Below are 21021 nucleotides of genomic sequence, written 5' to 3'. Positions count from 1 at the left end.
AATTTGTTATAGATGGTCTGATTACATCTAACTGCATGGTCTAATTGCATTAATTAGAATATTAATTTATTCAAACCTGTGTCCGGCATACACAGCAGTGAAAAGCCATCTGCTGGTCCGAACAACTGTCCATCTGTTGATCAGATGATTAACATCACTGTGTTTGACAGCAAACTACATGTGTGGTAGCAAAGCAAAATCACGCACACTCTTTTCATTCTTGAAAGAAGCGATTGACACTGCCAAAGCTGACACCACCAAGTCTCTGATCTGAACCACATCTGCAGTTCCCGATCTAGTGAAACAAACCAGGAGCATAGTTCTGATTACTGGAAGAGGCCATCCAACAAATAACGTTCACAAGTATGCATACATGAGAATCATCTTATCTGTGAACACTTTCCTCTCGGGCTTCAGACAGATGTGTTTATTTGGACAGATAAACAGTGGGCCCAAATGGGTCAATTTGGTTCAGTTTTACAGGGAAGCCTCAATTTAGCATACCTCAATACAATGGACTGAACATGCAATGTACCAATCGTTTTCGGCAAGTTATGACATTTGTGTAATAACGTCATTATGTATGTGATGCAAATATACAACACTATTACACAAACAATGTAAAATCACCACACTTACACATTTTACTTTTTAATGGACATTTGGAATAATAGGCAGCTTCCCTCCAATTACTCAAATAGCATGTTGAATGAGGTTTTGCAATTGTATTTTCTGAAATGAATGCAATAAGAAAGCAGAGAGCAATATATATTACCAGTTTGGAAATGGAGAGCATTGCCTTTCCTCAGTGAAAACAGCAGAACTTTTTCAGCCACCCAAATGTCATAGATGTTTATTCAGCCCAGAAGTTGTGTGTGTGTGTGTGTGTGTGTGTGGTGGCCACACTTTTTCTTCTACAATATTCTTGAAGGATAAGTGGCCAAGGCTAAATCATCTCCATTGTCATTTTCACCACAGATCAGACGCTCTTGTAACTTCCCCCAATTTATGAAGAACTTGATGAAAAAAGTTAAGGGTATTTTTTATTACTCAAAATACTTTTTAATATTTCATTTAATATTATCTGTCTAAGAACGGTTGATATTAAAAGGTGTAATCTAAACACGAAAATATCTTTCAGTGCAACCTTTCTCTGAAAACTGTCTTCACAAGCCATTTTATTTAGCTCAACTTCCCACACTGCTATGCTTGAAGATGATTGCAAGGATTTATATTTGAGAATAAAAAATTCTGTTATGATTCTGATAACACATATAAGATTTTATTTATTGTTTATTTATTTGTTCTGCTTTCTCTGAAGAGCCGAGAATATCTGTTAAGATATTAATGTGGCTTGGCATACAAAAGAAAGAGAAAAATTAGTGTCTGATTTATATCTATAAACAAAATATTATGGTTGTAATTTTCCACTTGGATACGCTCATTGACATTAAGTGGATATCAGTGAGAAAGAAGTGCGCATAATTGCTGCCTGAAATGTCACAGACTTGCAGCTGATAGGAGCAAAAGCAGGTGTCACCTTATAATAAATATATAGATATTTCATAATGTTTTCATATAATTTTTTAGTCAAAGGGCAAATAAGCTAAATGCATGAGCTCAGGAAAGCTATGTACACAGTAAGAGATTTCTCTGAAGTTTTCAACTAAGTTGTTCTTCTTGTCAAAGTGGCAACAACTCCTCAGCAGCTTACTTCTCAGGCAGTTAGAGAACATTGTATATAATTATATTTGTATGTAGTTAATTATATACACTGTATATAAATATATAAATTTATATATATAAATGTAATTTATATATTTTTATTACTGATTTATGTATTGCTGAATTAACATAGCAGCCTTCTAGAAGAAGGTGGTGGTTGTTTTTTTTAAGTTTGGCTTCACTGTACATCTTAGTGGACTATATACTGTAATATTTTCTCACTGAAAGCCAGATACTCACATGCAGCCATTGCATGTATGAGACAATTATACGTCTAAAGATTAGATATCAAAGGCTACAGCATTTCACTCAAAATAACAGTTACACTTAAAGAAACTTTATTTCATGCACTGGACATACAGGAACAATTATAAAGTGAGCTTTCTTTCCCAAAGTAGCCTGACACTAATGTTGCCTCTGAGTAATTCTTATTTTAAAAACCAAGTTTAATTCAATCTTTGGTCTCCATATTGCCATATCTAATTATGATTCTATCAAACTAATTTTGGTAACACACAGTTTAACTAAAAGCAATTGGACTACTTTTGTTGTTGATGATGATTTACCTATACCATAACCACAATAAGGCCAGTAAAATAATGATATAATTATTATTTTATTTATTAAATAAAACATAATACTGCCAAAGAATGCAATATACCCAAACTGAACTTAAGAAAAAGTCAGAGTCACTGAAGTCAAACTATTTGGTACGAATTGCACAATTCCTCACTTCTACAGTGTAAATATATACAATAAGACAACTATTTTAATATTACAAAATGCTGTTTGTACCAAAAGTCTATGCAAATAGCTGCTGTATTTGGTGACATGTAGTCGTTTGACCGAAGGTGAAAGAAAGTAACGTTTAAAAATTATAATTCCCATCTAACCAGGCAAGTATATTAATTCCCATTTATTTTAGTGGAAGCCAGGTTTCTGTTTAAGATTTTGCCACTGAAATAAATGAGTGCAACAGTTATTGTGTGCATCATTCCCCTGATCAGTTACCTGAGTGCAAGGGCAATCCAAATGAGATGTTGAGAGGTTCATGATCAGATTGCCTATTTCTGATTGTTTACTTCATTTATGAGGAAGCACCTGAATTTATAAAATGTTTAATCTTTTCCCCCTGTGTCATTTTCCAAACCAAAATCATTTCCCAGAGCTGATATTTGTTGTGCAGGGAGAAACTTACAGTTCCTTCAGGCAAAGATAATTTACATTGAATGTACTTTAGAGGTTCATCCACTACCATTCACCTAATGTAAGTTGCTGATGGGCAGAGGGAGAATTAAAACCTCCGAGAGGAGGCACCTCTTGCCTCATTTCTTTAGATCAAAATAAATCAGAACGGATTGAGTTCTTTATTTACACAGAATAATTTTGCTAGTTCATCTCCTGTTGCCTAAAAATAAAGAGTAGATTTGGTTGGTTGGTTGGTTGGTTGGTTGGTTGGTTGGTTGGTTGGTTAGTTTTTTGCATTCTAACTGGGCAGCCCTATCCACTATTGTAGAGAGCTCCACTGCTCTGAGAAATCCAATGGCCACCTAGGCTCCTTCTAACAAATCAAAAATGAAAAGAGATAGTTGCAGGGGTATTTGTTTTCCCTCCTTTCCTAGTTTTCATTAATTTTTTTTTCTTAATGATTCTCTTCCATTAAAATCAATAGAAATAAAGAAATATGCTGTATCTCCAAGGTTGGACTAGATTAAATGATGATTTGGGACCATTTGGAACTTTGGATTTACCAGATCCATGCCTTTCCCAGCATGTCCCTAGCCAGCTTCCACCAGGTTCTGGGCCAGCTTTCAGCATCCTTCCTTCCTTTCTTCTTTTTCTTTTTGACACATTCTTTTTTTCTCACAGAGCAGCAAAGATTTCTTAGGATACACTATGTGAGATAACATACATTTGCATACTAAATCTGCAAAAGTATGCATTCTCCATATAGGTCCAAGTGGGATGTAGTCACAGCAAACATCTCTACCATAACTGTTTCAATCTGTATTACAGTGAAGCAACATTAATTTCTAACAGAGATTAAAAGTTAGAAACCAATGTTATTTCGCCTTGAAATAGATATGGTAGGGAAGTCTGCTGTCACTGCATTCACCTAGAGCATGCATTTATAAAATCCACTTGGACTGTACATTTAGGAAATAACTCAAGTCATTAAGTGGTTTGAATATTACATGGTTATAAAAAGAACTGCCAGGCAACATCTGGAACTATCTAAGATGTAGAATCTGCAACTTAATATTTAAGGACAATTTGGGAAGTGTGAATTAAGTGCATTAGCCTTAAAATATGAATAAATTCCTCTACAGTCTATAATCAATATTATCAATACAAGGATAAAGCCTTGTAATATAAAGCAACAAATTACTAGGCTTTCTAGAAACAGGGGGGACAAAAATGACCTGCCACTGGCACCATATGCCATCACCGAGATTCCATTCCTCCTAATTTGGTGGTGACTTTAGTTTAGCATAAAACTATGGCAAACCCTCCCCCCCATCCCAGAAGAATAGAAGAAGGGCTATAGATCTCGATGTCTAATACTTATAAAACTTTCTAGTCTGTAAATGCCTAAAGAATTAATAATTCCTTATTATCATCTGTCCTTAGCTTTAAAATATTCTGCAGATCAAATCATATGTCTTCTCTCTCCAGCTAAACTGCTCTAAGGGATTACAGTTTGTATCAGTGTCATAAATTGGAGCCATGCTGTTGCAATGAAACTTGCTACACCTCCAAACAGCAGCAAGTCCAGAAATTCATTTTATAGCAAACCTTTTGACATGGTTGTTAATCAGAGACAACTTTTCTGCTAGTATTAACTTGCTAGTATTAACTGGAATAAATAAATAAAATAAATAAATGTTACATTAGTATAACTTCAACTTAAAAAAAAAACACACAGCTGATATGGTGCTTTATAGAACATAAGGATCCCTTAAAAATAATACTGACTGTCCTGGTAATCTTTTCCCAATTTTCAAATATAACTTAGCAAGCACACGAATTAAAGTGTTGTTATTTAAACACAAAGGAAGGAACTTTGAAAATGTAATATGGTATATGTGAGCAAAGGGACACTAAAGTATAGGAAATATAAATAGCTTAAAACCAAGATAATATAATTAATTATCTCCAGCAAAGTTCCTCACATGCTTGAAAGGTGAATAAACTCAGACTGGTAATCCTGAAGCTCAAAAATGTGTTCAAGTGCTTTGGAATTCATGGTAAAATATACATTTTGGCAGCTTAGTAGAACTGTACAGTAGTACCTTCAAAAGCCGCCCAAAAGCGAAGGAGGAGGAGGAGGAGGAGGAGGGGGAGATGATCAGTCTTATTCCTGAATCTCTGCCCTATGAAACTAGAGCTACTCCTATTGGAAAAAAATGGACTTTCCCTATGTTCTGTCCAATATTAACACATGAAGCCATCTAACGTTACAGTTGTGGGAAACTGTGAGATATTCCAACAGTGGACATTTTTTATTGGAAGCTGATAGCCTCAGTCATTATTCCATTTCCATATCTTTCCTATCAGGAGAGGTACACTGACTAAGATTTAGGCCTCAATTTAATAACAAAAAAGATTTATAACAAAATTTTAAAATATTCCAGTACAGAAAAAAGAACCTATCAAACAATAACAAAGCAATTAACACAATATTCACATTTTTAACACTGAGAACTTTTATAGTCTGAAATAATAGCTAGGGCTACTTTCAAAGAAGGGAACTGTTACTTTAGAGAATAAAAATTAATTCAGAATATATTTAATTAATCACACAACAAGCAACTTTTGTTGGATATATTTCTAAGAATTTTCTCTCCCCTTCTATAGCTATTCCTTGTTTCTTTACAACTCTCCTTAAAGCCTAACCTCTGCAGAAAATACAGTGGGTATAAATGGGAGCTCACACCGAAATTCACAGGAGGAAATAGGCCCTTTCCATGAAATCAGTGGAATGAGTCTTCGTTAAGACTACATCCTAGACACATTTACCAAAGATTGTCCCAATGACCTTAATGGGGATTTTGAGTACACGTCTGAAGCACCAGATTGTCCCAGTACTGGTCAAATAAGGCACTATCCAGCCAAAATCAATATTTTGTGTCCAGTTAATAGAAACTGGAAAGATTTAAGCTTTACCTGGGAATGAAGTTTACTGGGAGTTAGTCCTTTTGAAGTCAGTGAGGCTTACTACTGACATGTATAGGATTATATTGTTAAGTACATGCTAGCCATTGAAATCATGGGTTTGTGTACTACTTAAGTATGTTGTATGGCCTTTCAGTTGTTAATATTAATTATAATAATTACATTAAAAGTACATTCTTTTATGTCACAAATTTACTTGTTGCAATTTAACTCTAGAATTACTTTCATTAAAAAAAACAGTTTTCTATCATTTTAGTAGTACTTGAACAGAAGTTTTCAATTAGAGTAAGTAGCAGTAGAATGATAATCAGGGAGGCATTCTTCTTTTGGGGAAAAAGTATATATTAATATATTTTGAAGCACAAAAATACTTTCTTTTATGTCTTTCCTTCAAAACATATGAAGATTTTTTAAGATTTACATGTTTAGATGTTTGAAATATTACCTTTACAATCTTTAGAAGAATCAAAATATAGTCTCTGCATTATAATGTATGGTAATTGTACATTTCCACATGGAAGGGAAATTATCTTTTTAAACCTCTTTTTGTACAAAAACAGATATCACTAACAGGTTATAGGAAAATGATAGCTTATAGGAAGAATTATATATTTCAGCTACAATGATCTAGTTCTCTGTGTTGGTGATAATTACATGATTCTTGTGCCTGTCTGCCTTTCTAAAAAAAAACACACACACACAATACGGCATCTATTCTTATAAATATTGTATGGACTTTTTTTCTTGCAAAAATTATTTTGTAGTTTCATGCTGTTGCAAAATTACAGACATCTCAACCTCAGCTTTCTTGGAGATAAAAAACAACAACAACAACAACATAATTTTGGTTGTTCTCTAAAGGCATATTCCTCTCTCAAACCTGGCACTTTTATAAGATGCAAACTATAGGTTTTCTATATATGCTTTATCATGTTCTTCTTGAAATTTTGCACATGGTAATTATTAAAAAGAACTCCTTGAGAAGCAATTGCTACAGAATTGAAATGTCACATTGGACTACGTAGTATTGCTCCAGCTCAGGCGTGTATCAACATCTATCACTCAAGCACACCCCCGAACACGCTCTGTTCCTTTTCTGATTAGAGATTACAGTTGCTTGAGTTGTCTTACAGTGTGTCACTGGTTTGAATGACAGATGTCTGGGTTGGACTGCTACCCTTCTTATTTTCCTTTTGGATATGAAACCAATATTGCTGAAAAGCTATCATGTCATAAGCTATTTGTCCAGTTGTTTAAAACATACAATCCTTATTTTCCTGCACCCTGAGAGAAAGGGATAATTTCCAGTTGAAACGGAAACTACCTTCTGAGAAACCACACAAAGTATTTTGATTTCCTTCCTCATTAAAAATATGCAAGAATGATTTCTTAGATTCCCAAAATCATCCAACCCCCTTTTCCAGAATGGGATAATAATAGCTAAGAAAGAAACATTAATATTAATAATAATAATAATAATAATAATAATAATAATAATAATAACAACAGCAGCAGCAGCAGCAGCAGCAGCAGCAGCTCCCTATAAACAAAAGAAGAGAAACCTCTGGCAAATACTTAAGAAAAGTTTACTACACCCCAAGCTTCCTGACAGGTCATTTTCACAGGGCAATGCAAGGAAAACCTGATACTTTGGTTACATGCTTGCACATTTCAGCTGTACACCAATTTCTTAACAAAATCAAATCCATGACAGAACTAAATTGCTTTTCTAGAAAACAGCGATACATCTGTATCCCAAAGCCAAAAGATGGCACGCAACGAGCCATTTGCATGAGAATGGTCTTGCTGCTGTCCCACTGATTTCTATGGGACTGCTGCATGCAATTTGTGAATTCCAGCTAAAACCAATGAGGCAATGTTATTCCTCAGGCCAAACTTTGATCCGTCAGCAGACACACACTTTCAGGCTGGACAGAGAAAGCTTGTGCACACTCTCCTCTCCCTAGAAGTTGGCTCCTCCAAATACGAATGCTTTATCTGCTTGCTTGCTTTCTTTTTCTCGTATCTTCTGGCACCGGCGCGGAGGCAACCACAGCCCCCAAACACGAAATACCTAGGCAGACTTACCGAAGAGCTTGCTGGGAGTGTCCTCGTTGTCATTTGATTCCACAGGCACAAGCAGGGGCTCATCCAGTTCGTCGTCTGAAGCAGCTGCCTTGTCCTCACCTCTCAACTCTGCATTCATTTCACTCCGCAGTGACAACAAGGGCTTACTGACTTGTCCAGTTATCATTGGATCCTAGGATGGGGGGAAAAAGAGGGGGAAAAAAAGTGGCAGCTTTGGTGTGCGTATTCTGTCTCCCACTCCCTCTCCCCCCTTTTTCTCTCTTACACTTTCTCTCTCTCTCTCTCTCTCTCTCTTATCTCTTGCTGCTCCTGCTGTTATTGCTGGCTGCAGTCAAGTGAAGAGCTATTACAGATCCAATGAGTTTTCCATTACTCCCCACCCTATTAAAGCTCAACTAGCATGTGAAAGATTCCGGATGCTTTGGAGAAAAACTTCAGTGAAAGCTACATAACCAAGACAGCTTTAATTGTGGGATGCACTTCTTCTGTATGTTTTTTTACACTTCACTCTTTAGTGTAATGTGGTAAGAGGGAGGGAATTGCAGGCACTGTGGTCCAGCAGTGCATTAAAAAATAATAATATGAAGGAAATGTCCTAGAACTCTCTCTCAAAAATCTCACTTCTATAACATTAATCACATCAGAAGAAAAAAAAAAAAACTAGACAGTATAATGTTTCCATAGCATCCCACAGCAATCACTTAAAAAATAAAACAAAAATCTTTCATTTTATCACATAAAACAAAGCAAGAAGAAAGATTTGTGCATGATGTTTTGGGGTTATTAGGCTTCAAAAATTCCTAATCCCAAACATATGGAACAGATATATACAAATAAAACAAGTACATTCACATTCTTAAAAAAGACAAAACTTGCAACAGATACTTACAAAATGTTTGCAATCATTCTTGTGTTTGGGACATTATAATTCCACCAAGGCTATATATACAGTATATGCACTACATGTATGTCATCTTTAAATATTTCTTGATTATCTGAATATATTGCATCTTCTCAGAAGACTGAGGAGGAGAGGGGAGGGGTAATTTTAAGTTCCCAAACATCTATCATTTGTTTTGTCATTAAATCAACCTAAAGGGGATAGGGAGTGGAGAACCCAAAGAAAGCAAGTGACCTTCTTATGCGATTTCCCAACTATTTATTGCTAAGTTCATGCCTAAATGGTTCTTATGCACAGAACAGGTGACCAGCGTGCAAGTAGGTTGGTTAGCATGTTCCCTCAGCCCATTCACACATCGGTCAATGGTTGCCTATGGGTTTTTAATGTATTCATGTTTGAAAAGTGAATTTGATATGACACATGATAATCTATGAAAATGTTAATCAATACAAATAGTTTAAGCTGTCATCAAATGCACTTCTTTGGTCAATACTCATATCGCCGAAAACAATGTCACTGTCACCAGGGTTTAATTTGCACAGCCCTTAAGTATTGGACTCTGTGCATCAATGCACTCTTCTTCAAATACTGTAGGTAAACACATTTTCTCCCTATTTAAAGCTGAAGCACTCAGTGCGCATTTAGTTCAAGCCGAATCCTCCCTTTTGAATACCTTGATAGGTCCACTGGAGGGCAAAATTAATACTTAATTGAATCTCACAGTCATCAAAATAATCAATACTTTTTTATTATTTATTCTTTACAGTCTGTTGACTGTTTCAAATCTCAGAGGAAATGGTGTGGGGGGCAAGGATTCATGGCTTTGAAACACTGTCATTTAACAAGGTAATTTTCAGTGGGACATTAGGGGTTGTGAAACATATAATAAAACAAAAATGGTGGCTTATAATAGGAAGAAAGAAAAGAATTATATTTCTGCCATCTAACAAAACAGGATAAATAAAAAAGAAGCAAGTGCAGGGAGAGAGAAAGGGAGGGAGGAGGGGAGAAGGGAGGGAGGGAGGGAGAGAGAGAGAGAGAGAGACTGGCTTTTGAAGGGTTTTATCATATCAAGAGCAGAGCTGAGCTTTCATAATGCTGACATTTCTCATCCTGACAATCCTAAACAAGTGGAAAGGATGAGATCGGAGATATCATCTTTCATCACATTCCCCAGCTTAAGAACCAACATGACAGCTTCTCTCCCCTTTACACTGTTAATTACTAAATAAAATACTACTCTCTGTCAGCATTAGATTATTGCAGATAGGAACCACTAACATTACTCCATTGTTGTTCATGTGGTTATTGTTTGGGGGGGCGGTTATTGTTTGTTTGTTTGTTTTTCTTTTAACTCCAATGATACCTACCGTCAGCTTTCCAGAAAATAAATTAAGCTGCTCTTGACATACAGTACTTGAAATGTAACTAGTTAAATCAGGGGTGCAAATCTGCAACATTTCCGGATGAAACTGCTAACTAATTCAGAGGCATAAATTAGTTTGAATTTGGCAGGTATTTTAATGAAATTTAGAGGGAGTGCTTTTCTAAGCTTAATTACTTTTCTAGTAACATTACTATCTGCTACGCTCAACATATATAGCTTATTATTCACATAATTTGCATTTTAGCCTTTCTCTAAGAAAATATTGACATTTGAGTTACTGCTACTGTATTTTACTTTTACCACAACCTTCTGAGGTAGCTTAGGCTGAAAAACAGCAAACTGCATGACTGACTAGGGGATCTGAATCCAGATTTTCCAGACCATGGCTACAGAATACACCTAGGCTCTAAGTTTATTAATTTCAATTTTTTCAACAATTATTTCTGTCTGAGAACTGCCCATTACTTTGACATTTAACCTTGAATACTTCAGAGACAAACACATTGGTGCACTCCCTTCACCATGAATGCATGAGAAAGACCCGCTCCAAAACCTTTCAGTCAGAAACTAAGATCACAGATCTAGTTCTCACAATTGTAAATATTATGGTAATCGCTCACTATCTGGATAAGTGAATAGAGGAATCTGGCATGTTAGGGTAAGGCTAGGTTACAAGTAAACCCCATCAGTTTTCATTTTTAATCTGCATATATCTCCTAGCTGATAGGACATGGGAACAGTATGTTGCAAGCAAGCCTCCACAGGAAAGAGCCTAGGCATGACTAAGCTTCGTAACCTAGTCTGCACCGTCTCTAGTTTACTAAAAAACATTATATGTAAGCCTTAATTGACCAAGACCATGATAGGTAGTATTGGTCAATACCTTATAGGCCTATCTGATGATGACCATGTCATATGCAAGTTTGTGATTTGTAAGATAAGAGTTAATAATAACGGCACGTATTAAGAGATGAAATAAAAGTAAGAGAATTAGCTATGTTGTATGTATGTGGAAATAAGATAAAAAGAATGGATGCACAGATGTAAATGAAGATGAGCTGCTCTTGTGGAGATCTGTCTTAAATACATGGTGAAACATAAATCTAGTCATAGTTACACATGGAAAAGGAATGCATATATACCTAAAAACCTGATTGATTTGTTTATGATGAAAGCTTGAGAATATCATCACAAGGGATTCTCAATACAGCACAGTGGTGTCAAGCGTGGATCATGGGAAAAAGTGGACATGGAAGAACAAGAAATAAGTGAAAGAAAGAGAGTGAAATCAGAACAGTTGCAAGAAGAGAAAATATAAGTCCTGCATGAACTAGTTGTAGAAAACAATCTCCCAACAGAATGAATGGAAACTGAATGCAAGAATGTAGAAAATGCTTCAAACAGAATGAAAAGAATTAGATTACAGAGTGCCGCTAAAGTGTGTAAGGTAACTCTAATGCAAAGACAGAAAAAGGATATTTAGCATATAATTTAAAAATGAAGCTGGGGATCAGGAAGAAACACATATAAGAGAATGAGGATAAGAGAAGGTTATTGTATAATGCATATAGGCAGAAAAAGATAGTCACAAAGAAAGATAAGGCTGCAGATGTAGATAGTGTAATTGGAGAAATGCTAGAATATGGTGTAAATAATGTATCTGTGCTCAAAAATTATCATACCAGCTGGGAAATTCTGGGACTTCAAGTCCACACATCTGGAAGTTGCTAAAGTTGAAAAACCATGTCCTATACAAAGGGAAAAGTAGCAACAGTGAATACAAAAACAATAAGGGACTTGCTCTGTTTTATGTATGCTTGGAAAAGTGTTTGGAAGAATTCTGATTAAAAGGCTACAACAAGTGACAATGAGTAAAATCTTGGATGTATTACAGTGTGGCTTTATGCTGGGTAGTGGATGTGCAGATCAGACCATGTCACTGAGATGTTGATTTACGCCCAGGATAAAGTTAATAAATTTATGCATGAAAATGAATGGAATGCTTAGCAAATGGTTCAACACTAAGTAAGGAGTAAGACAAAGATATGTAATGTTCCCTTGGTTATTTACTATATGGGTAAATGTGTAAGGAATGCTGATGGTGACTTTAAAGGGATATTGATTAGGAATGTGATTATATGTATATTTTATATTTCAGATGATGCTGTGTAGTTGGCTGAAAACTTCAATGATTTGCAGAGAAAGACCAAGATAGTTATGTGATGAGAAAAATGGAGTGAACAGTTTCAAGATGAATTTGTATCTCTTGGTAAACTGCTTACTAAAATAAGAAAACAGATGGAGAAATTTTAGTAAGTGCAAATTCTGGAAAAAAGGTAATAGGTAATATGTGGTCTATTGTGTGAAGCATTTGTCAAAAGCAAGGATGTCTGCTTCTGCCCATTTATTTTTAAATATGAAAATGAGAGTTGGTTATGTCAGAGAAACATAACAAGTGAATGCATTGGAAGATATGCATTTGGTAAAAGAAGAGATTCAAGAGCAAATGGGTGCCAAAACAATGTGCACTGAATATAATGCTGAGTGACCACCACCACACACACAAAAATGCATTGAAATGGTAATATGTGGAAAGAATAAATGAGGATCACATTGCAAAGCACATATATGTGAAGGAAGAATAAATACATCAAAAGGAAGGGGAACACCAAAAGGAAGTAGTGGTTGGAAGGAGTTTTTGAGTTCTTCAAAAAGAGAGATATAAGAAGTTTAAACAACAAAAGGCCATGCATTAAGCTATTTATGATGTGGTAGAAGTAAGGATGGTTTCCCAGGAGAGAAAGGTATAAAGTATTGGTGTAAATTAGTTTTAGCCTCAGACTTCTAAATTTTTCAGCTAAGTATTTGTTATTCCTACCTATTATACTGCTGCATAATATTGCTTATCCCAAAAGAGAATGGTATGATGAGCATGTATTTATGTATATACATGCAATCATGAGTCTCCTTCCTGCAGTTTGAAGTGGTTCATTTCAGATATGATGACATCTGCTTGCAAGCAGTAACCTAAAACATCTCATGTTTATTTTATTTTATTTTTCAATTTATATCCTCCTTTTCTATTTAATCCACATATTCAAGATGGGTAACAAGAATTAATATGCAAAATACAGAATAAAAAATAAATAAAAGCATACATTAAGATCAAATTCCAATTAATTAACAATTAATAGCTTGATTAAAAAGATACATCTTGACTGTTCTTCTAAAGGTGGAGAGATAGGAGACCAAGTGTAGATTCCCATGGCCTGGAAGTGATACAACCAGAATAAGGCTCTCTCTTACATGCCAAATAAATGAACCTCTGAAACTGAGGACATCTTCAGAAAGGCCTGTCCTGCAGATCTTAATGGCCAGACAGATTCATAATATGGTCTCTCAGCAGTGGTCAGGGTAAAAGCCATTAAGGATTTTAAAGGTTAATACCATCTATTTAACTGTGTCTGGTAAGTACAGATGGCATATCTGGTTGACCTAAAATGGGCTCATAAAGTAAGCAGGATCTAGTCCATTTACTACTGAATTGGACCCCACCAGAGAATTCCAATCTGTAAAGTAGAATGGGAAGAAAAAGAAGAAAAGACAATGGAAAATCACCTTCATATTGTTATCAAGTAAACTACACGGAGGTGTCTATGAAGTCACCAAGAGTCAAGCTTGACTGAAAAAGACTTATTCTAAGCACATGGCAACTAGTGAAGATCTCTCAGTACAGGCTTCATATGAGCCCTGTACTGTATTGTGCAGCAGTTACCAGCCTAGCTGTTACATTTTGCACTACTTGCAACTTCTGCACACTTTTTAATACACAGTGTACTCCCATAGAAAGTGTATTCCAATATTCAAAACAAAATGTAACCAAGGTTTGGGTAATTATTGCCAAAACAGGAATTGGCACAACTGGCACACTAGCTGTAACTCTGAAAATCTGCCTCTCACCCAGTGCCACCTGAATCCAGTGACAGCTGAAGATCAAGAAGTACCCACATACTTGCTCTTTACAGAGTCCAACCAAATCTAAAATGGGCTGAACTTCAATTCCTGGGACCAGTTTCCTTTTAACCAGCAGGATATCCTTCTTCTCTGGATTTAATTTCAGCTTCTTCTCTCTCATATCCAACCTATTATCAAACTTAAGCAATGTTCAAGGGTAATGATTGCTTCCTTAGAGTTAGATAACAAAGTGAAGTAAAACTGGGTGTCCTAATTACACTAATGGCACTTTATTTCAAAGCTTTGAATATAGATTCTGAACACCCTCAAGGACAAGATGGAAAGACACATCATATCACAGGTTAGTAGTTTAGCTGTCAAACAATAGTACCCAGAACTATCTTCTGGAAATGTATAATTCAGAAGGATACCATAGTTGATGGTACCAAAAGCCACTAAGATGTCCTGAAAAACTAGCACACCCTCACTCATTTCATCCAATTTCTAACATAGGTCACACCTCAAAGCAACCAAAGCAATCTCAGTGCCATTATATATTGTAATATTTCTCTTCAAGTATTTTATGGTTCTGGGTTTTTAAGCTATCCCAATTATAGGACAATATGGATTACACCCTTCTGGAAGTTGTCTTTTTCATACTTAGGACATATTTGCAGACAAAAGTAGGTTAGCAGGGGACCTAGAATGTTGTAGAAACCTGAACCTTGGGTCATACTGAATTTAAGACACAATATCACTTCTTTTACCCATAATAGGTTGATTTACCTCAACTTGGGTTTCTTATGTATCTGGATCTGTAAGGGAGAATTAACCTGCCTCCATTCTTGCCTTCAGATACATGATGAGAAATTAGAGCAATTGAAAAATGGAAGCTTTCTTGCTTCTTTTTTCATACACATACAAACACACACACACATACATATCACACACACATACACACAGATACACAGACACCTCTGTCTACCCCTGCCTTTGGTCTTTTCCTATTCCAGCTGTGATGGCTCCAACCTTGTGACAGTGAGGTTTTGGTATTATTTTTATGAAAGACTTAAGAAAGCAAAATCAAGAAATGTCAACTGGTCAGGCACCACAAAAGTATCTGAGATATGTAACCTCTGAGGTGACTCTGACTGACTGAACATATGTGGGATCAGGCTGTTTCAAGATGCTTGAGAATCACAAAGGCTACATGAATGGAATGGAACTAATTGGGAGTTGATGTCTATAGTTCAAGATACCAAAATTCAGAATGTTCTGTGATGGCTAAAATTGAGAGGCTGAAGATACCTTAACTCAGAATTGCAAATGTATTGGAGAGGAGGGAAGTGGAATCCCATAGCACTATGGACTGTTGGGAAAGGTCAGTATGAGGATTTGAGACCAGGCATAGAAATTAATTAAAATGACAAAGTTTAAATTTCAAATGGTTCAAAAATGCAAACTGGTTTATGAGAAAAGCAACCAGTGCAGCTATCACAAAATTTGGAGTATGTGAAGAATATCAAAACTGATACTCTTTCATTAAACAATAACAAAACTTTTCTTTTTAAAGAAACTATTTATATGTGATCATTAAGATCACATTAAGGGAACATTAAGATCATTAAGCTGTACTAAGCTTTTGATCTAGAACTAAGTTTCACAAAATATTCATTAATCACTACTTTAATTGAGCATAACTAGGATTTAAGTGAAAAAGAATGTTAATTTCATGTTTAAGCAATTGAGAAAACAAAATCCCAACATTTAAGAATCTTTCATAAGTTACTATTTCTTCCCTCAGCAATAGTCTAGAGAAAGTTGCCTCTTCACTCACTTCTCATGGCACCTGATGACTTTTATCCTGGTGTTTCTCCAGGATAAAACTGCTGATGTTTGGTTTTTAAAAAAACCTTTCACTTGAGCCAATCTCCATCAATCAGCCATATTCTCCTTCTGTAGCATCTTATGAAAGGATCTGGTATCTCCAACATTTTTCTTTCTCCAAACACCCCCTTGATGGTTTTGCTGAGGGATTTATTTCATCATAGCTCCATAACTATGAATTAGCATTTGTCACTTATTGTCTAGAGAAATTTGTTCCTAATTCTGTTCCACTGATGTTGGAAAATGGATTCCAGCTGAGAAATTTGGATTTGTCGTGATTTCTGGAGTGTATATGAAATTGTGCACAAGCATATTTTTCTTGATTTCAAGTCACTGAAGAGCAACTCTGCCACTGACCCCAAAACAAACAGCTTCAAATAACTGAAGACATTCAAAGACACATTAAGAACTCAAGTTGAACAGAAATAAATCTTAATTATTTTATATATTTATTAATAATTATATTCTATGTGTATATTTATATTTATTATATAATAAATATGTTTTATGTACTTATTAATAAATTATATAATAAATATGTTTTATGTACTTATTAATATATTAATACATGTTTTATGTACTAATTAATATATACCTATTAATAGCATATATATCAATGCTAAATGTTCTGCTTTTTTTGTCAGTACCAGAAGCACCATCTGACAAAGGCAAAATCTGCTGATATCCAATTAGCACTGTAAGCAATAACTTAATTCACCTTTATAACTTTTATTTTTAGGGAAAAAACAGCTGTGTTATTTCTTCCATTGTTCTAGATTAAATGTTAAATGGGGTTTGCAATTCCAAAATACTTTTAATTACATTTTAGTCACTGCATTTCTCTGGCCTTCTTAGTTTGTCTTTAAGTCAAGGCCTTTCCACAAGTGCCTTCCCATCCATCCTTGAGTCCTTATCTGGGGATATGCTACTGTTCAATGAAGTAGTGAGAATAATATTGGTACCACCTACAAAACACGTATGGATATGACATCTGCTCTCCCTGTTGCTGTATCTCATGCCTAGTGCCTCTGTTCTATGTCATGCCTAGTGCCTCTGTTCTATGTCACTATCAAATAGTACTGTCCTGCTTATGTGTGTGCAGTGGATTGTAGGTAAAGTGAGTGATTTAATTCTTTGGATTTGCTGTTCTCCTGCTTCTACACCAGTTGGCAGGAAAAACAGCACTGCAGCAGGAATGGAATGGGCACAGCTGCAGAATTCTGTTCATCATCTCTAGGCTCCTTTCTCTGTCTCTCCTCTTATACCCCATTCTGTCATAACTTGACTACACTAAAGTTAGAAAATTCACATCAGTGGCATGAAAGGAATTGAGTCCCACCATCATCATCATCATCGTCACCACCACCATCAAACAAATCAACCCAGAGTTCTCTAGGAGGGTAGATGACCAGGCTCAAATGATCCTACTTCAGACACATTATGCAAAGATCTACCTTTCTGGAGAAGGTCTAATGCTGGAAATGGTGGAAGGAAAGAGAGGAGTATGACCAGCAGCAAGGGGTGCACTGTTGGAAGACCTGAAGGACCATGTTAGGGACAGATGGTCATGGAGAAAACCTATCTACCTGGTCACTAAGAGTTGAAAACAACTTGAAGTCTTATTCTTATTCTTATTAAAATTTATTATGGCTGCCCAGCTGCAAAAGACTCTGGGAGGCTTATGATATGTAAATATACAATTAAAACAATTAAAAGTTATATAGGATTTCTCTCTCTTCCTTTCAAGTACTGACTTCCAGATTCCTGTTCTGTTCAGGAGATAATAAGGAGGGGGGAGTTAGTCCTATCATTCCACTATTACATTATTTCAGCCTTGCGCTAAAGTTTAATGCCATTGCACAATTTTGGTAGACCACCATTAAATGATAGGGCTGCCAATTGCTGCCACTATTCCTTGGAAGATGTAAAATGGTGGTACACATGTGTTATATTGTGCTACACAGAAAAATATGAGGCAGGGAACTGTTTGCACAAACCTAGAGGTGGATTGTTGCCAGAGGAATCTAAAAAGAAGCCCTGTGCTTTAAAAAAAACACAATTACAGACCTACCACTCTTGTTCCAATCCAGAGGACCACCAACACAGCAAAGGTGCATCCGGCCTTTTAGGGCAACAATTGCAGAATGATGGCCGGCAAGACTGATCAGGGACCAGGATTGCCTCTTCAGTCCGAGATGGACAATAAGTGCTACCTCATTATTAGTCACCTGACTTTGCATCTGACACACTGGGTATCACAGAATAACTGATGTTCCACACTTATGGCAATTGTTGGATGCTGTCAGCTTAAGGGGGAAAACACCAGTTTAACACCATTACAATTAAGGCTGACTTAAACCCCTCTCTCTCTAATGGGCTAGGGATAAGGTAAAGACAGTATCATGGGACAAGACAGAAAAAAGATGTTGCCAAGGAATGTTTCTACCATGTTTGTACTATATTTATGTCTAAGAAGGTGGGCAAAGTCCTCAGTCTTTCCCAACAACAACAAATGTTAGAACAAAAATACCTCTAATTCCTAAAGAGTAGCCCAGCTGGAGAATACTGGCTGAATTTATGAAGGAGATAGAAATTAAAAGGCTGAGATTTTCAGTTTGCATGGCAGAGGTAGGCAACAATGAGTTGGGAAGCTTCAATAAACCTATGTTAGAACATCATAAACCAACTCCTGTCTTCCCAAACAGTTTCCCAGATACAGTGGTGAAGTATGAGAATGTGGGATCTCCCAAAGTCTGGAGGGCTTAATGTAAATTAGCATCAGTTGCCAGTACCTCAGTCCTCTCAGAAACAGCTTCAAAGCCAACTTCTTCCTCAGTCACCAAAGATCATAAAGAGACAGATCTAAGAGCATGAGAACAGTGCTTTCTATATTTTTGTCAGAATTTCAAAGCAGCTAGAATGAAATCTTTTGTTGTATCTCATAGCTCTTAATAATTCAACCACTATTCTTACCCGAACATTTATATTCTCAAGAACATTATTTCCAAGATAGCAATTTCTGACAATATTTACTGTCATAATTAATTATTTTGGATCTGCTTTAACTCTTTTTTTTAATGTATGTGTCTTTACATGCCATGCTTGGGGTGAGAATCCAATGAATGGTTGAAGAAAACAAAGAACTGTCCACATGGAATGAAAAGACATCCCATGTGAGCAGTTCTTTGGTTTCTTCAACCATTTATTTAAACATGTTATACATGCTGCAACCATAACAAATGGCTTAGCCTTTCTATCCTCATCATCTTTCTTCTTGGCTTACTATGTGCTGTTGGTTGCTGACTGCCATCAGGACAGTAACTTCTTGTCGTTCCAGTCAGTTTACTAAAAGGCACATATATGTCATATATGACAAGCTTGCACATATATGTCATATATGACATGTAAGTCAACCATAATGACACAGAAAGCCTCAACACCAAGACTATGATCAACATAGAAAGGAAAATTACAAAACTCGTTATGTTTCAATGAATGTCTCTTTGAGGAAATAATTACATCTAAGAATGAATTCAGTGCTGAGGTTTATTCACTGCTACAGAAAAAGCTTCCACCGTAAGAGGAAAAACTCCTATTGGGGAAAGGCAACAATTGCTCCAATTTCTTTAGGTAATTATCTCTAGAAGAAAAACACATTGCTACAAAAGATTGGAATCTGAAGGGTTTGTTTTTTTCATATTTCATACTTGTCTTCTGTTATCCGCTACTGCCATGCGAGTTCCCACGCTGATCTACAAGATGACTTTATGTGTGAAATGGCTCCCATTCTCATAAAAAACACACACTAATATTAACAGTTCAGATGCTGACTTAAAACCACTCTTAAAAGAGTTGTCCCATTTTCTTTTTACATATCACTTGTGCTGGTTAATGACCACAAAAAAATATTTATTATTACATATCACAAAATCAAGTATAAGCTTTTCATTTCATTTTCAGCCAGTTGATGTGGTGCATTAAAAGTATTGTTTAAGTTATATTGTTCTGTGTGTAGCACCAATTATGTTATTGTTGAGTCTCAGGACATGGAAATTACTGATCATTTTAGAGTTAACTAGAGTTAACTACATGTTAATATTTCCAATTAAACAGAAGTGATTATTTTATTTAGAAACCAAAAGGGTAAGCCGTAGTTTTCCATCTTTGATTCTTGTTTTCTATTCTTGTTTTATAAAAATCTGTATACACAGTATTTTGATGAGAAAATAATTCAGTGAATCAATCAAAACAAAAATATGTAACTTCCTTTTTTTCTCTCCCAGTACTGCTTCAATCTGCAAAAACTGTTAAACTGCATAAATTGTTCAACTTTACCATTCAAAAGTAACTAGGGCAACTTTCTTAGATGATACAAGAAGAGGACTCCTTTGCTTTTCTTGAAACAACAATCAGTACTGTCATTTAATGTTGCACGCTTTGATAATTTCATATTTTGGTTTTAAAAGTGTGGGGGGAGGCACTCAGACATTCATTTAGACAATCAGTCATTTACCCATCCATGTCAACTAAGCAGATCTGACCTATGTCTGGGCATCTAATTTGTCTACAGTGAAGAAAAACAATTTGGAAGAATGGTTCTGATCTTCCTGCCACTAAAGCATGTAGCAGCATTTTCTCTGTGTAAAAAGTGCAGGATTGCACTTAACGGCATTGTGCACTCTTTCTGTTGTTTTAATATAGGTTTCTATCAAGTTTCATAAAAGCAAACATCAGACACACAGAGATCTGAGCATCCCATCAACTACCAAGTATACAATATGCAACCCCCACTGTATACAGTAATAGCCTTTCATTCAAAGGAGGAAAGTTCCATCAAGCACTTTCATCAAAAGAATAGAAGTCACTTTTCTTTAGTCTGTCATTGGCTCATCCACTAACTGGC

At 35.8% G+C, this 21021-nt stretch overlaps 1 protein-coding gene across 1 annotated transcript in view; it reads right to left on the bottom strand.

Moving 5' to 3' along the window:
• POU6F2 (POU class 6 homeobox 2) overlaps positions 1-8262 on the bottom strand; it is a 302481-nt gene extending 294219 nt beyond the window's left edge. The window contains exons 1-2 of the mRNA XM_088149999.1: positions 8255-8262; positions 7990-8161 (exon numbers count right to left, since the gene is read on the bottom strand). Of these exons, the coding sequence (XP_088006125.1) occupies positions 7990-8155 (166 nt within the window). The 5' untranslated portion in view covers positions 8156-8161; positions 8255-8262. The remainder of the gene's footprint in view (positions 1-7989; positions 8162-8254) is intronic.
• Positions 8263-21021: the final 12759 nt, after the last annotated feature.

Source organism: Python bivittatus, unplaced genomic scaffold, assembly GCF_059951505.1.
Source record: "Python bivittatus isolate LINGU-HERP-01145 unplaced genomic scaffold, Pbiv_v1 ctg000610_np1212, whole genome shotgun sequence".
Lineage (NCBI taxonomy): Eukaryota > Metazoa > Chordata > Lepidosauria > Squamata > Pythonidae > Python > Python bivittatus.
This window is presented reverse-complemented; position numbering and strand designations above follow the sequence as displayed.